Source organism: Heloderma suspectum, chromosome 1 (genome assembly GCF_057233095.1).
Source record: "Heloderma suspectum isolate Gila_16-S chromosome 1, 16-S_ref, whole genome shotgun sequence".
Lineage (NCBI taxonomy): Eukaryota > Metazoa > Chordata > Lepidosauria > Squamata > Helodermatidae > Heloderma > Heloderma suspectum.
Window position 1 is genome coordinate 134,046,722 of NC_139458.1, and position 22,065 is coordinate 134,068,786.

Sequence of the window (22,065 nt, forward strand, 5' to 3'; positions counted from 1 at the left end):
GAATTTCGGGGGAGGGACGGGGCACCTCCCCCCCGGCCAGAATTTCGGGAGGAGGGACAGAGCGCCTCCCCCCCCCCCGCAATCAACTTTCGGGTTCAGGTAAGTGACTTTCGTACACAGCCCGCACCTTAGACCAGTTTATAGTTTTCTGACCCGTTTGTCGTAGAACGGTGTGCATCCATTCTTGGTATTGAGTTAACTTATGACTGTCCAATCAGCTGCATCATTCAGACTTAACAGGGGACAGGGGTCGGGGTAGGCGTTTAAAACCCCTATCTGACCCATTTGTGTGCAGACACTTTGAATTTGGTTTATAGCCGGATATATCCTTTGGGATGGTGCCAAATCTTGGTTCTCTGGGTAGAGGGGCGGTGGACAAGGCAGCGGAGGCGGCACTGATGGTACGCTTGCGAAGGACACTGCTTTACTTCTTGCCTGCCTTTTCTCAGCCACGTTAGCCCAGATAAACCAATAATCCATGTTTTCAGACACCCTGTCCTCTAGAACAAGGTGGAGATCTCTTAAGATGTTTGGGCTGAAGGATCCTTCTGGTGGCCATGAATGACTAAGAACTGGCCGTTTTTCTGTGCACAACAGAACCAAGTGCTTTTTACTCAAACCAGCCATGCTTGGCAGAGTATTCCATTGCTGAAGCATAACATCTAGAGATGACCCCGTCGGGACACTCCGACCCCCACCCATATTGTCTCCTTCAACAGTAAAGGCTGGCCTGTATATACCTTTCAATACTTAATGGACATCACCTTAAACAAAGGAAACCAACCAGGGGGTCTTACCTTTTTTCCCCAATGAGTCTTACCCTACTTGGAATTGGCCTTGGTTTTGAAGCACACCCGTCCCGCCTGTCCAAGAAGACCCCAAGGTGAACTCACCTAGTGCTGGCTGGGTTGTTCAGACATCCAGGCTGGGCGTGATTGTGCTGCAAAGCTGGGCCCTCCTGCCTGACTCACCAGATCGTGGTAAAAGCCCATACTGGACTTGGAGGTCCGTGCCCAGCTGCCCTCCAATTAAGCTCTGGACACGCAGGTAAGATTCAGCTCGAGTTTATTCGTGTACAATGAAGGCAGCTCAGATCAACACTCACCAATTACATTTATAATCATAATGTGGCTAAATAAGTGACATCAGCCAAGCCTAGCGTGCATGTCTGCTCATTATCAATTAAACTTTTACTGGACCATCACTCCCAGCCCCTTCTCTCAGCACCCTGTAACTTTTTGCAAGGACGATGATTCATAGGTCTGCAGTGAGTTGCTCTGGAAACAAGATAACTTACCTCTACTGTCCTAGCAATTTCTTCTTCAGTACAGAAGAAACAAAGACAACAGTTATGGGCTTTTGAGGAATCTGCCACATTGGCACAAAGAAGCCGATCAACATGGTCTTGCCTTTGTTATTTTCCACAAGACGTACCATTCTCAATACCGGCCTGCTGGGTTGCTTCACTAGAACAAATTGAAAAGAGCTCCTAAGAAGCCTCCAATTACAGAGTTAGCGAGGCCTGCTCAGAGTTGACACACCACCACCACCGCTTAACCACTTACAGGCATACACAAAGCTCACTTTAGCTCATGCTCCGAAAGCAGTTAATTCACAAATCTAAGTGCCTGGACCATTTCTTCTCTTGCATTCACGCTAGGCTTCAATTTCTCAATCTACACAGCCTTCTTGATCTTCCTCTTGTGTACATTTGATTCATTTGCCAAAATGGATGTCTTGACTTTGATTTTTTGCCTACGTGTTCTTCTCTTGTGTGCTGAGCATATGGCTTATTTCTGCTCTTGTTATACTTGATAGATCTGCCAGATGAACACATACATCTTTGCAAATTACCAATTTATTTAATTTTATTAAGAATATATTTCTAATGTTTTTAATCATAATAATTGTATTGTTTATGGTTATGCATCTTGCTTGTTTCATCCTTGCCAAGTGTTTCTTTTTTTAATTCTCTAACATTGCTTGACTCGACCTTGGGGGAGCTGGGGGTGGCGACGGCCGACAGGAAGCTCTGGCGTGGGCTGGTCCATGAAGTCACGAAGAGTCAGGAGCGACTGAACGAATAAATATTGAAGATTGCTTGAGCAAGAAGTACATATTTTATGGTACCATTATGTGTTGTCTGGCTTGTGGGGTCCCTCCGGAAACATGAACTCTGTACTTCTCAAAGCCCAAAACAACCAGGAGACATTATTCCAGTTCTGTACATGCAATCAGTGACACAGAGGGGACTCCTCAAGCAAGTTCAAAAATACTCTCCGTTGATTATAATTACTGGCACCTTGTGAATTTTGGTTCTAGTGAGGGTAGATGTGTGTCCTACTGTATGTGTGAGAGAGAATTTGTATCCTACCAAAATATGATTCCATGGAGCCTTCAGGGTGACTAACAACTTATTAAAAATGATTATAAAAGCAGTATTTAAAAACACGCCTCCAATAGTATTAGTTTAAAATTATAAACATGAGCAACAAATCAGCAGTAAAACAGGCAAATCTATCAAACATATCAAAATACTTCAGGCAGCTCATCAGTTAAGCTCTCTCCCACTGAATAGCCCACAGAATCATCTAAGAAGTTCCAGAGAACTTCCAGCTATGTTAGTCTGTTGCAGCAAAAACAAAGTTTTGGGACACCTTAAATATATATATATATTCTGGCATAAGCTTTTGTGGGCATTGTCCACTTCATCAAATGAAAGCTTTTGCCAGAATAAGGGCGCAATCCTATGGGGATACGCGCCCGCCTCCGAACTTGGAGGCAACCACCTATCCAATGACGGGCAGAGCAGCGCAGAGGGGATCTTGCCCTCCACGCTTCAGGCGCCCTGCATTTGTGGCTAGACAGCCGAGGCAGCTGGGAAGTCGGGGTGGTGGTCGACACCAGACGACACATGGGAAGCATCGGAACGGCACGTCTGCCCTCCACTCCCCACCCCACCCCCCGAACGCCCTGTTTTTGCTGCTCAGCGCTCCTCTTACAAGTGCAGAGTACAGGGCTATCCGCGCTGCCTATGAGGCAGGGGGTGGAGGTCAGCTCTCAGGGAACCGACCTCAGAGCGTGGGCTCCGAGGTTGGTTCCCAGAAACCAACCTATCCTATGGCTGTCTAGCCGCTGACTAGCAGCCATAGGATTGCGCCCTAAATTTGTTAGTCTTTGAGGTGCACAAGACTCACCAAAGAAGTTGACAGTGTTGATATCCAATACTACTTTGGGAGCTCCAACCACACTAGTCCTGCTGTATCTTGCTGCTTGCCCTAGTTGTGTAGTAGATGTCCCTCATTCAGGTCCTAATACAGATTAGTTGAGCCTGCAAGCACCCTCCAAGCAAAGAGTGCTTTTGTCTCCAACTGGAGTGAGAATGAACCTGTTCTAAACCTTGGTGGGCAGCAGCTTTTATCATTCTGAGCAGCCCCCAGACCAACTGTAAAGGGAAACACTGTTCTTTTGGTTTCCACACAAAAGATGCTGATTAGAAAAGGGGGGATGGAGAAGCCCCCAGATGTGCGGCAGTCCAACTTAGGGGTTAATCACACAGAGCTTTTATCCTGCTGTTGAGAAGGCTCTCTCACGGACGTTTGCAGGCTCTTTAGATGATGCCGTTGCCCTCCAGGGTTCCTCCCGCCACTTCCCCCAGCCTATCCTGTGTTTTCCCCGAATGCAAAAAATGAGGTATTTTTCCCAGCCCAAGGAACAGGAGCGCCATGACGTCACCAAGAAATTCTCCCATAGCGGAAGAAACTGCTGTGTCTGCCTGCTGTGGGCGTTTGGTTTTGGTTGTTGGGGGCGCGGTCACGATGACAATTGCATTAAGGATGGGAGAAAGGATGCAGCCTGCAGGGAAGGAGATTTGACAGGCGTGAGGGCAAGAATTGCCTGCCGATTGTGTCTCCTGCCTCTGCATTTCTCAGTCAGAGGGAGAAGAGGGTAAAATGCCTCCCTGCAATGAAGGGAGACACATCTGATCCCACAGCCCCACAAGCTCAGAAGCAATGTCCTCTGTTGTTTCAGAGCACCCTATTAAGTTCAATGGGGCTTACTCCCAAGTAAGTGTGCCGACGGTTGCAGACTTACAGGGGCTGGATCTACACTTACTGCCTTTTTTCGCTTCCAATGAGGTTTCACCGCCCGCCTTTCACACTACGCAGCAGCCGCCTCGAATTGGAACTGGAATTTCCCACGTCCGTGCTCCCACTTTCAATACCCTAATATCCCGGCATTTCCCCTTAATGTGCTCTGATTTTCCGCCTTCGCTACCATATCCAGTCATAGTCCCCTCCCCCGCCTGTCCACATGCGGCGGTGTTTGTATTTCCCTCCTGTCCAGTCACAGCTCTCGATGGCCCCATGTCTTCTTCCAGCTACCAATCGCGTAGCTTCCTCAGCAGCCCGCATTTCCTCAGCAACAAGCAAAGGGCTGGATGTGTGCGCACTCGTCTGATCTCAGAAGCTAAGCGGGGTCAGTCCCAGTCAGTGAGACCGCCTGGGAATCAGGCTTCCTGCATTGAGCAGAGGGTTGTTCTATCCATTCAAATGAGATTAAGTTTTACCCCCTCCTATCCCCCACTCTGGATGTGTGTGTTTTTAATTAAGACATTATCCTTGCCAAATTGGGGCTTCTCCGGGATGTTTTTTTTTCTAATTGAGGCATGATGTTCGAAGCTTTGAAGTTGTGAAGCTTCACAACTTCGAAGCTTTGAAGATCATGCCTGAATTAGGAAAAAAAACATCCCGGAGAAGCCCCGATTCTGCGAGGATAATGCCTTAACTTTTTTAAAAAAACATCCGGAGCGGGGGATAGGAGGGGGTAAAACTTAGTCTCATTTGAAGGGATAGAACAACCAACAATAGCTCAACACAGGAAGCCTGATTCCCAGGTGGTTGCCCATCCAACTACTGACCGGGGCCGACCCCACTTAGCATTTGAGATCAGACAAGTGCATGCAGGAAAACAGCAGGAAAACAGCACAGCGCTCGGGTGTGAACCGAGCTCATGCATTCAATGAAGCACTGCAATGGGGAAAATGGATGAGTGTGAATAATCACATTTTAATGCGAGAGCGTTTAACCTGACGGGACACCGAATTCATTGTGATGGCAGGTGCAATGTAGATCGCCCCAGGGTAATCCTATGTCTACTCAGAAGTAAGTCCCACTGAGTTCAATGCAGCTTACTCCCAAGTAAGTGTGCCCCGGATTGCAGACTTATACCGTGGCATTATCTCTACTCAGAAGTAAGTCAGAGGTGTCCGGGGGGCTTCGAGAAAGCAGTACAGCGGAAGATGAGCTATGAAAACAAGACTCCCCACCCCCTTGCACACATGCCAGGGAGGGAGAAGGCACTCCCTCAGCTCAAACCGCATGGCTGCCATGTAAAGAAGCCCTTGCTAATCCCACAAGGAAACCGAAAGCAGGAAGCTCCGGAAAGGATGTGGGGTTTTGCGGGGGTTTTGCTTACTGTAGAAACACCCTGAGATAAAGTGTTGCAGAACCCAGAGTCAGAGAGACCACGGAGTGAAGGAAAAAGAGATTCTTTATTTAACGCGCGGGCTTAAGGCTGGAATCATTTCCAAAGAGCCAGAAGCCCCGATTTACATTAGCACATTGGTTTTATAGACATTGTGACATATTTGAAACGGCTCCTCCTCTCCCTCCCGCATGGGGTTGCAATCCTCAACATTTCTTCTCTTAGCACTATTGTTTATAATACAAGAACTGGGTTATAGGGTAGCCATGATAAGGAGAGAACAGAAGAGAACAGCAGAGAACAAGATATACAATTGTATGACCTTTGACAAGATAAGGAATTCCTGTGTCTCATCAGCTTACAACAATATATTTGAGGGAGAAAGAGCTCAGCAAGAACATGAAGCATGAGACTGCATGAGGCTACTTAGTCTGACCCCCGATATGGCTGCTACAAAAGCAGCCAGCCAGCCAAGAGCTTCCAAACTGGACAGCGAATGGGCATCTTCTTTCTTGGAATGAAAATGCAGCGCACTTCAAAAAACCCCAGTTAAACCTCAGACACTGGGCGGGGTGGCTGCTTTCTCTTCAGAAGGTATCTGCTTTCTCTTGGGTGGGGATGGCAATAGTGGTGAGCCAGAAGGGAACTTACAAGGCTCTTGCAGGTGACTAGCCTGCTAGTTATTTGGCTGTGCCTGCCCAGGAAGAAGGCTGTAAATCATCTCCACCCTCTTCCGCGTTGCAGGTGAGTAGGGAGGTCTTCGTACATCACCCTCCCAGGGCCCTACTATGAGTGAGACCGGTTAGCCCCAATCTTTATCTTGCCCCCTGGTCCCACAGCCCCCAGCACCAAGACCCAGGAATTGCCATTCACCGTAAAGGTGCCTTGGGGTGCTGCTCACCAATATCATTCCTCCCTGATAAATTCCCCTCCCGTGCCTGTTGAACGTGAGCTGTTACCCTAGTTGGCCAGCCCCTCACCATCACTTGTGCCTCCTGTTATCAGGGTGGGGGCAGAACTTGGTGGTCAGGCCAGGTTGTCACAAGCTAAAAAATACTCCTTAGCCCTGAAGGAAATCAGCTCAATTTGCATGGGGGGGGGGGAGTGGCTAGGTGCCGAAAATGGGATGAGGCCTGTGCCAAGAGTGAGTCCGGATTCTGTATCCGCCCCCGGCCTTCTAAGCAGGGAGGTAAAGTGTGTGCGCTCATGCCAGCACCATGCTTGCCTCACCTCTCTCTGGCCCATCCACAATTATATCCCTGCCTGAAGCCTGTAAGGCTGGGATGGCGTAATTGAAGTAGACCCAGCAGCCGGGTTCCTTTGAAGCCAACAAAAGAGGAGGCAGGGCCAGCCCTACCATCAGGCAGAGTTAGGCAGTCGCCTCGGGCAGCTGTGGTGGCATCAAGGTGCTGGAGGAGACATCTGTGTGCCACACAGCTTGGTCTGTGTCCTGCAGAGCTACTTTATTGGTGCTGGAAGAAGTTGTCCCATTGCCGGTGCTGAAGAAAGATCCAGCTGCCGGACCAGTCAGCTTTTGGGCATGGAATGAGATCTTGTTCTTCGTCTCAGCTGGCAAAATGTCTTGCACAAGCCCTGGGAGGAGGACGTGGACTCTGGGGAGAGTGCGAATCAGTGCTCAGTGGTTCAGTAAATGTATTGTTCTTGTTGTTCACAGATTTAGGGTTTTTTTTCCATTTTCCAATACAGTACAATACAAAAGAAACAAAACCATCCCCCCGCCCCCATCGAAGGGGGCTATAGATGTGTAATTGCTTATCAAGGCAAAGGTCATGAAGGCCCACCATAGTGGCTTAGGTAAGGTTAAGAACATCAGAGCAGCCATGCTGGATCAGACCAAGGGCCCATCTAATCCAGCATTCTGTTCACACAGTGGCCAACCAGCTGCCCATGGGAAACCCACAGCAGGACATGAGTGCAACAGCACCCTCCCACCCATGTTCCCCAGCAACTGGTGTACATAGGCTCACTGCCTCTGGTAGCACTTAGCCATCAGGACTAGTAGCCACTGACAGCCTTCTCCTCCAGGAATTTTCTAACCCCCTTTTAACGCCATCCAAATCGGTAGCCATCACTAAGTCCTGTGGTAGCAAATTCCATAGTTTCACACTTGTTCCCATTGTATTGATGAAACAAGTCTGTTTGGGGGCCTTGAAGTAGAAAAGCTGCCTCAAGTCAAAAGTTGTTTATGTCTTAGAAGGGCTAGTGTACAAAATCACATTAAGAACAGTACAAGAGGAACTAGACTGAAAGCAACCGTGGGTTCTGCCCTATGAAAAAAGACACAGACAGTACCAGAAAAACCTCAGGGAACAGTTGAAGAGCATTTCTATGCCAGCCTAAAATCCTGCATTTAAAATGGGGCTTTCTGCGTCTGTTTTAAATGCAGGATCACGACAGACTCCCCTTACACACACTTCCTTTCTCCTCTTCCCCGTCCTTCTCCCTGTATCTGAGTCTTCCATTATCTGTCATTGATCTTGCTCCTCTTCTTGGCTCCACGATGGAGGATTCCTAATGCCACAATTCAACTTCAGAAACAAGGTCAGAAATTCGGAACTCCAAACCCAGAAGAAATTCAGTTGGGAACTTCAGGAGCATGCCGGCTTTATTTCCAGGTTTGGCATCAGTTGCTTAATTTTGGCATAGCTGGATGCTGCTGGTGGGGCACACAAAGAAGGACCATAGAAACAGTTGCAGTTGGAAGTGTTTGCATGGGAAGTGTGTGGCCATCATCACTTTCTCCAAGGATGTCGGTTCTGTTCAGACCCTAAACAGGTGTGAGACATATGGTGGGGCACTGATGTCAGTTGTCTTGAACAGGTCTGTTATTGAAACTGTGTACTGAAATTGGTTTCAGCTATTTATGTGTTTTAAATGTTGTACCTTAAAACATTTTTAGACCACGTTTTATTATAATGTTGGTTTATAATGTTTATAATGTTGTAGTTTTGTATTTTTTGTGAATTGTTGTGAACCACACAGGGAGTCTTGGCTACTGGGTGGTTTAGAAATAAATAAATCAGTAAATCATAACTAAGGGAGCAATCCTATGGCCGCTAGACAGCGGCTAGACGGCCATAGGATATGGTGTTATCTGGGAACCGACCTCGGAGCCCGTGCTTAGAGGCAGTGCAGAACAGCCCCATCTGCCGTACTCGCAAGAGGAGTGCAGAGCGGCTGAAAGGGGGCGTGGCTGGGGGAGTTCTGGGGCAGGGAGGGCGGAAATGCCGGTACAACACATCCTATGTGTTGTACAGCAGCCTCCTCCCGCGCTCCGTCCTCCCGCAGCTAGACAGCCACAATCGGGTGATTCTACTGAGCCCTGTTCATAATATGGTAGTGAAAGGAAAGTGTTGAAAAAATGAACAATAAAATATACAAAACAAATACGCAACTCCACTGCAGCAGATTAGCAGCTGTGTGGCAATGTGGCCAAACCCTAAAGCCTAAAACACACCTCAAATACCTGGAGGATTTTCTTATAGGCAGGAGAAGCCCTAGCTTGTCCAGGGCTAACCTACTAAACATGAAGGAGGCCAAGCCAATCCTGCTGAAAGGGCTTTAAAACATTTTCCAGTTTGTCCTCAGCTCCGTCTCCTCTCGTTTTTACAGGCTGCTGCAAGTAAGATAAACGGGTTGAAAGGTCATGAGTACAGTCCTGCTGGATAAGAAGAGAGACCTACCTAATTTGGTATTCTGTTTCCCACCATCGCCAACCAGGTGCCTCTGGGAAGCCCTCAGTCACTTTAACTCTCCATAGGTGCAAGGCATAAGTCTGGATTCCCATGCGCCGTGGCCCTCTCTCCCTATTGTTCTCCAGTGACTGGTCTTCAGAGGCATGCTGGCTCTGATCCTGGAGAGAGCATATAGCTGTAAAATAGTCAGTGAAAGTCATACACAGCATGAATCTGTCTAATTGCCTTTTACAGCTATCTAAGTTGGTGGCCATCACCATCTTAGTCAGCTTTTGTGCATGGAACGGGAAAGGGCACCATTTGGCTGTCTAGCTGCGGGAAGTCGGAGAGGGGGGACGCCAGACGACGCACAGGAAGCATCGGAATGGCACTTCCCCCCTCCCCGCCCCGGCACGCCCCCAGGAACGCTCCGTTTTTGCTGCTCCGCACTCCTCTTACCAGCGCAGAGCATGGGGCCATTCCATGCTGCCTACGAGGCAGCACGGGAGGGGGTAGAGGTCGGTTCTCAGGGCACCAACCTATCCTATCACCGTCTAGCAGCTGACTAGTGGCCATTGGATTGCGCCCTTAGCTCTAAGAAATTTGTATACCAGGTCTACCCCTCTGGCCCTCTCTGATTTCTCAGTAGGTAGACCAGGTATCCAAACAATATCTTTCTACCCGCAGCTGAAACCCTCCGTTCTTTCTGCTGCTCCTTTCATCCCCATAGTGGCCCTTTGGGCCAAAGACCATTACATGGTTGAAGGGTGTTGAAGACAGGAGGGGGGTGGGAGGTGACCGGATCAGCTTGCAGCCCAGTGCTAGGCTCCGCTCTACATGCAGTGCGCTATAGATGCAGCTACCTTCACAAGAGGTTTCTTAATTTCTACAATACATGAGAAAACACCATGGAGCTGTGTGGCACACTGTCTCAGCTCCAAGGCCAACACTAAGAGAGAGATGGGGAGAGGTTCCACTCGGGCCTCCTGCAAGAGCTAGAAATGGCAAATTCTCTTAAAGCTCTCTCTCGCGCGCTCTCTCACAGAGAGAGAGACAGAGAGAAAGAGCTCACCCTTAATAAATTGCACTGCTGGTACAATCAATTTCACAGGCCCATCAGCATTTCCCAGAAGACCAACAACACTGGACTATGCTGCAGAGTTGTCATACACTACTCTAACACACACCCCTTGGCAAAATGGGAACAACAACACTGGCCTACTTTGCAGGACGAGTGTAACCCACACGTTTTCAGCCACTGCCCTGCCTCCTGCAATATGGGTATAGTGATGATGAACTTTAACTGCACACATTGTCAAGGTAATGTTTAAAATGTGTATAAGCCCAGGAAAAATATTAGTAAGACCTGAATTATAAAGATGGTGAACTTATATTTTTGCTGCTACCTTATGTTTTTGGTAGACACACTACTGCCCAAATCCACCCACAGGAAACTCCTGGATTTCTAAATTGTTGTTGTTGTTTTTTTTAATGAGGCAGCAATTACTTCCTAACAGGGAAGACACCCAAAAGGATTAACACACCCAGAAGTGTCAACACACCCAGATAGTGGATGTGTGAACTATTGCTGTTGATTTCATTCATTGGCTAAAAGCACTTAAAGGTGGAAGCAGGTTAGTTTCTCACAAAATGAAAAAGCAGAAAAGTGGCTGCACGTTTTGTATATCTCGCATTCCACAGGGGCTAGAGATTTGCTTAAGAAAGAATGAAACCTTGCAATCTGGAAATTATGGCTCATCCCCAGGGGTCAATTGCCCCTCCTTGCCCCTTCCTGTGGATGCCCATGAGTGCAGATGACATTTGGAATGGCTATCCTCATAATGTGACAGCCATCTCTCCCTTTCCCTCATGCTCCCTTTCAGCACCTTCCCAGCCTTTGTAGGAGAAAGGATAGCGTTGTAAGCTGCTTTCACATGCAAACATTAACAGCCCGATCCTATGCATTTTTAGGGCGAGGCAGGTAAGTCACAAAAAGCCAGTGTACATAAGGAGTGTAGCTTCCCTTGCGACTCTGGGATTGTCCTTACAAGCAACACCCATGCCCACCGCCCCCACCTTTTCAGATTGGCACCTCACCTCATCTGTGAGCTGGACACAAGCTATTCCCCACTTAAATTAAAGCGAATGCAGCCAGGGGCCCGTGCCAGGTAGAACAGGATGGGAAGTCAGTGATTTGCACAGTCAGAGTCAGTGAGGGAGACTTTACGAGGCAGGCGCTCCCACAGGCTAGCGGACTGAAGGCCAACAAGCCATGGTACTGCCTGGTGGGGCCTGCCTGAAAGTCAGCCTCACCACCCCTCCCCGGCCCACATTCTACCACTTGCACTGCAGCCACTCTCAGCTGAGCGCAGTGGAATCTCACCCCCTCTCCCCCAGGTTTAATTGACTGACCCCTCCTGGCTGGGCCTCGCCCTCCCGTGCTGCGGGGAACTAGAGAGAAGAGATGGCTGGGGCAGGCGTGCGCAGCACGAGGCGCTGTTGCCGCGCTCAGAATGGAGCAGCTTTGTCATGGAGGAGCCTGGTTGTGCTGCTGTCTGCTACTGTTACAAAAATTGTGTTGTATCCCTGGTAGACTCATTCAGTTTGTTTACCAAGAACGAGAGGAGGCAGCAACAACACGATTTTATTCTGCAGAATAAGGCAATCTTTGGGGCTTGTGCACCAACAAAGACGGCAACCAACTAATGTAATCCAGAAGCTTATATGCACAAAGTCTTTGGGGATTGTCTGACGCCTGCTCAGGTGTACGAAACACTTACCTGGTTCCGCTGGGCCATCCGCGGTGGGGGGGGCGCTCCGTCCCCCCACACACATTGGAATCCTCCCCGGCCGGCTCCACTCGGCGGCAACTCCACGGAGCCAGCGGCCGGGGCCGCCCGCAGCCAGACCTCCGACCGCTGCTGGGCTATTGCCGCAAATGGCAGCTGCCATAGCAGCTGCCATTTGCGTCCCTGCCATAGCCATGATAGGCTATGTATATATTTACGTAACCTATCACGGCAAAAGGCAGCGATGCAAATGGCAGCCGGTACGCCATTTGCGTCCCTGCCTTTCGCTGTGATGGGCTAAGTAAATATATACGTAGCCTATCATGGCTACCGCAGGGATGCAAATGGCGGCCACTATGCCATTTGCGTCCCTGCATTAGCCATGATAGGCTACGTAGATACTTACGTAGCCTATCACAACTTGGCAGTTGTGGCTGCCGCCATTTGTGGCCACAGCCCGGCAGTGGCCAGAAAACCACCCGGAGCCGCCACCACCACTGGAGCCACCGCTGGAGCCAGGTAGGCTCCGTCCCGGGGGGATTCCGCGGGGTGGCGGGCAGGATTGCCCCGTTCTGCCATGGACTGGAGGGGGGGGACTGGATTCTGGAGAATCCGGCCTCACTGGAGTCCATGGTGGAATTCTCCAACATCCCTACTCTCTACTAAGTTCTTTATCTAGCTGGCACAAACAATGGCCCTCAACACTCAAGAATGTGTAGAGAGACAGCAGAGAGATAGTCATGGCCTCTTGCGTACTACATTCTTGACATTCTCGAGTCTCTGCTCACGCACTATATCTTTGCCAACATGGCAGTGTTTATACAGTAGAACACACACAAAAATCTAGCTACAGAGAACAGCTTAAGCTAAACTAAACATATTAAAGCTGAAATTTCTATGACACTACCACCTCTTTGCCTGATGAGGAAGTGCTCCCGCGGCACTTGCGCAACTCGAGGGCACCCGCCCTGCCGCCACGTTCAGTCCACTGATCTTCTGCACTGTCCTGAGCCTTGCCCATGCAGCTGGAAACGGAAAGGAGAGACAGGCGGCACAGGTGCAGCACAAGCAGCCGCCACTGTCGCTCTCAGAATGACGTCAGCGTTGGAATCCAACGAGGGGGGCGCAGTCACACACCCTCGCCCTCATGTGCGGACGCCCATGAGCCACAGGGCCCTGACTTTACACCTCCCCTCTTCATCCCTGCACATCCAGGGGCATGCACGAGCAGCGTGCCGGCATTCCAGAGTAGGGGCGAATGGCGAATTTGCTTCCCTTTGCTTCAGGTCAGAATTTACCCAGTTCAAACCTCCAAGGCTTGAGCTTGGACAGGAACACAAACTGCAGTCAAAGGTCATCTATTTCTGAGCTTGTGATGCGATTCACAGACCAAAGCAAAACGAGTTTGAACATGTGTCCTTTTGAAAAATGAGCATGAACTGCCCAGGCTGCTGGGCAGCATAGAAATGTAATAAATACAAAAATGAGAAAGTGTGCACTTTTGAAAAATGCACCTGAAACTGCGCGTGCTTTTGCAAAGTGCGCACAAACACACTTTAATCAATGGGAGAAAATGCATGCCTTTCAGAAATGTGCACAACTGGGGCATACATTTGGGGAACGTACACGGAAATACACATGCAGTTTTGTGTGAACAACAACAACCACAAGCTTGCAGTCCGATAGGGGCGTGAGTCAAAACGGGTTTCGAGGCGGAATTCAGAGAACCGCGCCGACCTCCTCCTGCTGGCGAGGAACGCGGGGCCGCGTCACGCCGCCCGGCCTTTCCCGAGGCCGGGACTTCTGGGGAGCGACAGCAGCCGGCGGGCCGCGCCGACCCTCCTCCCTTCCGGGGCGCGCCGCGCGGGGCTCCGCCGCCCGGCGGGAGCGCAGGGCGCCCTTCCACCGCCCCGGCCAGCGCAGCCCGAGGGCGCGTCCCGCCCGCCCGGCGCCTTCGCCCCGCCCTCGGCGCGAGGCTGAAAAGGGCGGGCGGCGCGGCCGCTTGCTCAGGCGGCGGGAGATGGCCTCGCCGCGCGCAGCCGAGGAGGCCGGGCGAGGCCCCGGCCCCGGCCCCGGCCCCGGCCCTGACCCCGGCCCCGGCCCCGGCCCCGGCCCTGACCCCGCCGCCGCCCGCCGCAGCCGCCCGCCGCGGCCGCTCCGCTGGGAAGAGATCGGGCTGCGCGCGGGCCAGGGGCGCCCGCCGCGGGAGCGCTGGCTGGTGATCGACAGGCGGGTCTACGACATCAGCCAGTTCCACAGGCGGCACCCGGGGGGCTCCCGCGTGATCTGCGCCTATGCGGGCCAGGACGCCACGGTGAGGCGAGGGGCGGTCGCGGGGGCGGGCGGGCTCGCTCGTCCGCTGCGCGCCGAAAGCGGCCCGGCCCGGCCCGCCTCCCGGAGGGCGTGAAATCTCCGGGAGCGGGGCGCGCCGTGCACGAGGGTGGATTGGGCCAGGGGCGCTTGCTGCAGCTCTCTTTCGGCCGGTCAGCGGAGAAGGCGCGCTTCCTTCCCTTCCCTTTCTCCAGTCAGGCACTCACCAGTACCGCCCTTCTCACGCATCGGTGAATCCGGCGGTTCTCCGCATCGCCGTGTGTACACAGCTCAAAACAATGCTTTCTTCGTAAGGTTCCATCATTTTTGCGTGTTGTTAATACATATTTGCATTACCATTTTGGAAGAAATAGACACTTTGTATTTAAACTGGTCGCATTTCTTTTGTTAAACAAAAACGGAGACTGGATCCGCTGCACACACATATGCAAATAAGTTTAAATGTATGGCTGCATCTTTTGTGGGTGGTAACTATCCCAGGATTTAGTAAAAGCAAACCACGATTCTACAAGAAGGTTGGTTTTCTGTTCACCTGCTTTAATTTGTACACAGCAGCTCTGTTTAGTCACAGTGGCATACTCCAGCAATCTTTGTTGCTAGTTTTTCGGATTTGTCCGGTTATATCAGATTTTGCTTACAATATTCATGCTACGGTCACCATATGAGCGTCGAATTATTTATTTTATATTTACTTATGCAGTTACTTAAATCCCACACTTTTCATCCTGAATGAGACCTTCAGGACAATTGCCTACCCTTTATCTTTTATGTAAGAAGAAAGAACAAGTAGCTCAGATTCAGTCTGTCTCACACAGCAGAGATAACTCTCAGTCCGGGGAGGGAAGTCATTCTGGCTGATCGAGTTAAGTTGTCATCTGATTCCTGTCCAGTAAGTAATTGCAGGAGAATATATTCAAGCCCCACGGTGTTGATCCTCAATATATGAGAAAGGCAGAAACCCCTGAGGCTTAGACGACATTGACTAGTGGGGTCTCAATGAAAGACAGCCGGGAAGCAATTGTGGGAAACAAAGGACAGCGGAGGCTGGTGGCTGCAATGTCGGTGAGGCAGTGAATGCGCTCTGGGTTTCAGTCAGAGCTAGTCAGGACTCTAAAGGAGCTATCCAAAGTGTGGCACACCTTGGATAGCTCTTTTAGAGTTCTGACAAACCTGGAATGGATCCCCGCCCCACTGACATCAGAGCCCCCGCCACCCCGATAAAAGATGACAGTTCAAAATGGCAACCTGTTAGGTGGGGAGCACTTGGCATCTGGCGTTTACTAAGCGAGGCATGGGCTTGAAATGTCATTTTGAAGGTGAACATGTTCTAAACGGTAATCCACACGTGCTAAAACAACGTAGTATATCTTTCCTTTTACGCACCCCCTTTGGGCTGAGCACTGTGCCTGCAGATGGGAGCTGCACAGTGTCGTTCCCAGCTGCGTCCATATTCTGCAGTCTGGGAGTCTAGGCGAATACCGCAAAGGGTTGTCCAGAGAGAACTGGGCTGCACGTAAACGGCTGGCTTGCTTGCTTGCTTGCTTACTTTATTTCCCGGCGCCTGGTGGGGACCCATGGCCACAGCCAGCTTTCCTCTAAGCTAGCTCAGACAAAATTGGGCTTCAATGCTGGGCACTGTGGCAAGTGAGGAGTGAAGAGTTAACCCAAATTACAGAGGCAGCGCTCAACAGCACCTTGCCTCAGAGGCAGCCAGGAAAACAATAACAAAGACTTTAGCACCAGAACGGAAGAAAATTGGGCTGACTCAAAGTTCCCTGAAACCACAAAACACTGGAGGCAGCGTTCTCTTCCCTGCGTCCTTTTAACCAAAAGGGTTTGGATTCCTTGGAACAGAGGCCGGGAGAGGGCTAGGCCGGTTTCCCCCAGAAAGGAAGCATCAGGGCTGCGGTCACCTCTGAATCCTGATGCTGTATCCACCAGCTAGACTGGGAAGGCCTCAGCTCAGCACATGCGGGCTTGGTCTCTTCCCTCTCCCCCTGCCACTCCATGCTGCTGACACCACTTTGCTCTCTTTCATCCCTTTCATATCCCCTTTGTCTCCCCTGGATGGGGCATTGGGCTGTTCCCCCCCACCTGGGTCTTACTGGCAGCTGTGGCTATTGCTTAAGAAGCTCAGCTGCGTAGCAGCCACCTGAGGTGGGCTTCAGTGGGGCAGGGGTCGGTTGGTAAACTCAGGAGCACCTCAGAGTCATCTCCCCAGGAGGCGAGGAAAGCTGAAGGGGCTGAGCTAAAGGGGGGCTTGAGACCCCTCCCCACCCCACCGCAGCCAGCATCTCGGGCTGGAAAACTGCAAGCCAGCCCCACTCAAGAAAGGTCTGACAGCTCTGAATGGTACATCCGTCTTATGGTTCGCATTTACACATTGTGATAAGCTATTAAAGATACGGCCTCTCTCTCAGATAGTTTAGTCTCTCTCAGTCCTTGAGAAAGGCAAGTTAAATATTTTTTCCAGCAGGGCCTTAAACAAGAGATAGCTGGCTCATCACAGAGGTGGATGGTTGTTTTCATGGATAGTCCTCGTCTCAGTTAGTCTCTCAAAACAAAAGCTGCCTGTCGGTTGTACGGCTTCACACACAGGACTCCTTTCCTTCCCCCACCCCTTTCTTCTGTCTTTGCTCCGTTTGTTGCTTGGGCTCATTAGCTGCGCATGGCAGCCAGCGCCCACCTCCTTTGGGAATGCCGCAATTACTTTCGCGTGGGGTAGAGAGGCTAGCCGGACTGTCACCCCCACACGGCCTCTCACACACATTTACTTCAATATGGATGTGTTCGCTTTCCGGACTATACCCACTGCTGCACTGTGTGCATTTCGGAATTTGGGGAGGGGTGTGTGTGTAAAAATGGATCGGTAAAGCCTCCTGGCTAAACCAGAAATGGAACAGAAATTGAATAAATTGCATCCGGACCCTGGTTAGTAAGCATTGATATGTCTGCAGTTTACCTCTTTAGAACTCTCGCATTATTTATTCATTATTTATTCAGCTCTTCATTTGTTTGAACTCTGTTTATGCCACTGCTCAGTCAAAAGGACTCCCAGAGCAGCGTACGTATAATCAATTAAACAAGATAGTCCCCCAGGCGTACAATCGGAAAAGACACGACACAGAAGGAAAGCGGAATGGGCAGGGAAGAGCAGGGCAATAGCCCTGCTCTCCTCATCTCAGCTGCTGCAATGGCTGCTGGAGGTGGCAGCTGAGGGTGGAGGAGCCTTCATGAGGGAGGCCTTCAGTGGGGCTGGTGGAATGGCCCTGCTCCCTCTCTCATCTCAGCCTCCCGTTAAGCCTTTAATCTTCTTAAGAAACTGCTACTACAGACACTTCAACTCAACATGGGATAACCTGTTGCCTGAAGAAACATAGCTTATACTCAGGTCTTTACTGGAGACAGGTGTCATGGGGGATTTGTTGGAGCTGCCATGGGGTGAGGCCTGGTGTTGGCAAGCTGATTTGCTGGGTACTGGTGGGGCCAAGGGGCAAGGATACTGGCTGGCAACCTGGAGAGTTCAGGGCTAGTTGTCCGGGAAGATGTCGCTTCCCTAAGCTAGGCATGCATCTGCTGAGTAGTCCGGGGAAAAGAGAGCCAGAAGCAGTTCTCACTAGTTGGGAGACAGTTTCACCCTCTTAGAAAAGGCCTTGGGGAGGAGGTACTGCTGGGCTTATCTCCAGTCTCCCTGACTGACATTCATACCAAGCCAGGGAACCCCCCCCCCAACTTCTATTCCCTTCTCCCATTCCTGTCTCCCGCCCTCTTGATCTCGGCTCTTTGGCCATCTAAGCATAGGTTACTAACCCAGGAAGCCCAGCAGTTCAGATATTCTCATGCACCCATCAGCTGTTGCGTGTGCCATGCCAGGGGGTTCCAGTGTGCTGTGAGCTCCGGCACCAGGGTGATTTGAATTTCCTTGTATGAGGATTTTTAGAAGGGTAGATGCCCAGTGGGACCTCTGCATTCCACTGGACAGTGTTGTAGATGCAGTCATGAGCCCACATCTCAACAGATGCACAGTCATGAACCCACATCTCAACAGCTGTAACATACTCAGTTACCTTCCTCTGAAATGTGTCTGGCATTCTTGGGTGTGACTCATGTGTTAGAGGAGTCTCTGCAGTCTTCTAATACATTTGAAAAATATTCTTTCTATTCACTTTCAAGTCTCTTTATCTAATTTAAACCACTGCCGGTCTTCTTCCTTTGATGCTAGTGCATTTTAATTTGGCTGGGGGTGAGAGACTGTGAGTGATATCAAAAGATTTCCCACCTGCTCTATCCACTGTATTACGTTAAATCAGGGGAGCACAACCTTTTGAGGGGCTTTTATGGCCCCAAGGGCCACATCAGCCATGCTGGCTGGGAAGTATGGGAGTTGTAGTCCAATACATCTGGAGGGCACCAGGTTGGGGAATGCCGGTATAATGTAAAGCGCTGAGAAACAGTACTCTTCCCTCTTTGAAAGTGCACCAGTTAGTTCCGTCCAGTCAGCTGAGTCTCAATTAAAGTTCCTAGGACCAGCGGGTGGGGCAGGGTATGTGGAAAAGATCAGCCCTTAGTGTTACTCATATTCTTTCCCTCCAAGCCAGCATTTGGTTTTGGCCTGGAGAAAACAGATACAATTTCTCCAGTTCCATTCTCCACTTCAGCTTGCAAAACTCCAGAAAGTGTAGTTTTCATCTCTGATCCTAGATTTCTTTACTTGGAATTTAGTTCTATTGATTTCAATAGCTGAAGCTAAGCAGCTTTGGTACCGGGTGGAAGATCTCTGGGGACGTCTGTCTGTGCTGCCTTGAGTTACATTGAAGAAAGGCAAGATATAAATGTAATAATCTCTTCAGTTTCTCTTTCTCTGAATCATCATCATCTCCGCTACTACTACTAGTGTTGTGGTATTTTTTGCTTTAGGATCCTTTCACAGCATTTCACGTTGACAAAACTCTGGTAAGGAAGCACATGAAATCACTTCTGATTGGGGAACTGGCACCCGATCAACCCAGCTTAGAACCCAACAAAAACGTAAGTTTGTCTTAAAATTATAGCATTGCAGGATCTCTCACCCATGGGCTTTCAGTAATATCACAATGACCTACATCAAGTTCCGGCAGCACTACACAGGAGGGATGGGAAGATGTTACAGTTTGGTAAAAGGCCAAACTGGTTCTGAAATTCTTTATTTCAGAATTTAAAAAATCATGCCAAAAAAGGCCCTGCCTACAGCCATGAAGACTAGCCCAGAAGGTGGTATATGTCAACATAATTTCTCTGATTTCTATTTGTATGTATTTACTTTATTGTGGGTGGCATTCAGTTAACTCCCTACAGAATGGCTTCAATTAGTGAAATGAGGAAGCAGCAATTCCCCCCTCCCCCTGCGCCCCCCCCCCCACACACACCCTTGAAATCTTCTCTGGAGGATCGGGGAACCTTCAGAACAGATTCAGGGGGCTGAAGGGGAGAGGAAGAGAGGAAAGTGCCATTGCACAAGTGGACTTATTTTTCCCTTTCCTTGTATTCAACTATCATGATTCTCGAAGTGGTTGACAATCAGATGTATCTAGTGCTGCTGATGGTATTGTGTGGTTTCTGGCTGTGTTCCTTTGAAAGGTGGCAGCAGCAAAGGGGGATACTGCGGGTGGAGGGGAAACGCTATTTTGAAGACCTCTCTCCCAGTTCATCATGTGCTCTTACTGTTGTTATGGATGCTGTAAGACAAGTTCGTGGCATCCTTAGAGCAAACAGGGCTGCAGTGTTGGATCTTTTCACAGAAAGTGCTAGTAGAAGATTTCCAGGAGCTGCGGTCCACTGTGAAGAAACTGGGACTCTTCATGCCAAACCAACTCTTCTTCTTTCTGATACTTCTGCACATCCTACTGCTGGAGGCTGCTGGCTGGTTTGTGTTGTGGTACTTCGGGACATCTGTAATGACTTTCCTTATTGCCACAACACTGCTTACCATTTCTCAGGTAATTTTCATTAATCCTCTGTCTATGCACAGATTCCTGTAGGCACCATTACATATCCCTGTTGCATTGTCCTCCTGTAGCAAACTATCTTTTGGCCAGACTAAGAAAACAGACTTTCTGCACCAGGGACATAAGAATTTGGCCCACAGGTTCCGCTGCCATGGGCCTTCATGACGAAGCCTCTGTGCTGCCTGAAGAAACCATGGATTGCTGGAGGGCCACAAGTAGCTAGGGGCAATCTGACAGCAAACCGACGAACCCTGCAGTAGGAACATTAGATCAAGGGACCAGAAGTCCCTGTTTCATCTGGCTGATTGGTCCCCAGAAAAAGTAGAAATGAAAGGTGTCCTCTTAAGTCTCAGTTATGTCCCATACAAAAAAACAAAAACAAAACACTGCTAGGCAATGGAACTGAAGTAGAGCATTAAGGAACACCCATGTAATTTCGCCTGTAATACTGTATCTCACAGGAAGTCAGATAAATTCACGGAGAACAGATCTATCCTTGATTATGTGCCAGAATAGCTATCTTCGGTGACAGTATGCTTTTGATTACCTGAGATGCTGAGGGAAAACAATCCACCCTGGCAATTCTTATACTCGTCCAACAAATACCATTGGGTGTATTAACTATACCCAGACTTAAGAGACCTGTAGTCCTAAGGAGTAACAAAGAAGGGTGGGCATGATCCTGGCTTCATTCTGATGCAGCTAACAGTAAGACGAGGCCCTTCTATTCTGAGTTCTCATTTCTTCTCCTTTTTTAGTCCCAGGCAGGTTTTCTCCAGCATGACTTGGGGCATCTTTCAGTCTTCAGCAATCCGAAATGGAACCACATTCTTCATGAGTTTGTGATGTGCCATCTCAAGGTAAGTGTATTATTCTGGGTATGTTCTGTGGAACGGGGTGAACAGATGGAGAAAGTAGATGTCCAAATGTTTGGGACTTCAGCTCCCAGCATTCCTGATCATTGGCAATGCTGGTAGCAATGTTTGGGAGTTGAAGTCCCAAACATCTGGAGATCTACCTTCTGACCACCCTTGTTCTATACAACTGGCCAGAACAGAGTTTGAAATATGGTAGTATGCTTGAAAAGGGTTCAGTAAATTTCAAATATGCAAGTTTATTTTTAGCAGCAAATGGCAAATATGATATTGGGTCTGTGTTTCCCTAAGAACATGGGAAGCTACTTTATACCAGGTCAAACTATTTGTCCATCTAGCCCAGTATTAACTAGATGCCAGGATTGAACCCAGGGCATTCATCATGCAAAGCATGTGCTCCACCACTAGGCTCTGGTCCCTCGCCATGTTGAAGAGTGTTGTAGCCTAACTTCTCTGCTCTTCTCTTTCTCTCCAGGGGGCTTCAGCCAACTGGTGGACTTTTCACCATTCCCAACATCATGCCAAACCCAACTGTTTCCTGAAGGACCCAGATCTTTCAATTCATCCCATCATGTTTTCTTTAGGGAAACCTCTCTCTTTAGAGGTAAGAAGCAATGGCAACTTCAAGACTGCTTGGACGAGATGGGTTTTGTGACACGTACCAATCAAGGTTCAGAACAGAAACTGCTTTGGCTGGACAGAAGGAGTATGATTCTTCTGGACCGCTCAGCAGTGTTTGATACAATAGATCACCAAGTCCTTCTGGATGGCCTGAGACAGTTGGTGGTACTGCTTGGCACTGGTTCTGTTGCTATATCTAATGGGTCAGTGTCAGAGGATAGCACCAGGTGACTGCTGCTCTGCACCACAGGAGCTATCCCGTAGGGTACTGCAAGGTTCCATC

At 49.6% G+C, this 22,065-nt stretch overlaps 1 protein-coding gene and 1 long non-coding RNA gene across 2 annotated transcripts in view; one reads left to right on the plus strand and one right to left on the minus strand.

The window, feature by feature from the left end:
- Nucleotides 1–5,536: 5,536 nt before the first annotated feature.
- On the minus strand, nt 5,537–13,060 carry LOC146357923 (uncharacterized). Its single transcript, XR_014786718.1, has 3 exons — nt 12,882–13,060; nt 9,192–9,378; nt 5,537–7,100 (listed from the first exon to the last, which is right to left on the minus strand). It is a non-coding gene; the product is annotated as an uncharacterized LOC146357923 (long non-coding RNA).
- Nucleotides 13,061–13,666: 606 nt separating this feature from the next.
- LOC146357924 (acyl-CoA (8-3)-desaturase-like) overlaps nt 13,667–22,065 on the plus strand; it is a 28,971-nt gene continuing 20,572 nt past the window's right edge. Inside the window, exons 1-5 of the mRNA XM_084858370.1 lie at nt 13,667–14,285; nt 19,220–19,330; nt 20,080–20,277; nt 21,045–21,146; nt 21,637–21,765. Of these exons, the coding sequence (XP_084714496.1) occupies nt 13,992–14,285; nt 19,220–19,330; nt 20,080–20,277; nt 21,045–21,146; nt 21,637–21,765 (834 nt within the window). The 5' untranslated portion in view covers nt 13,667–13,991. The remainder of the gene's footprint in view (nt 14,286–19,219; nt 19,331–20,079; nt 20,278–21,044; nt 21,147–21,636; nt 21,766–22,065) is intronic.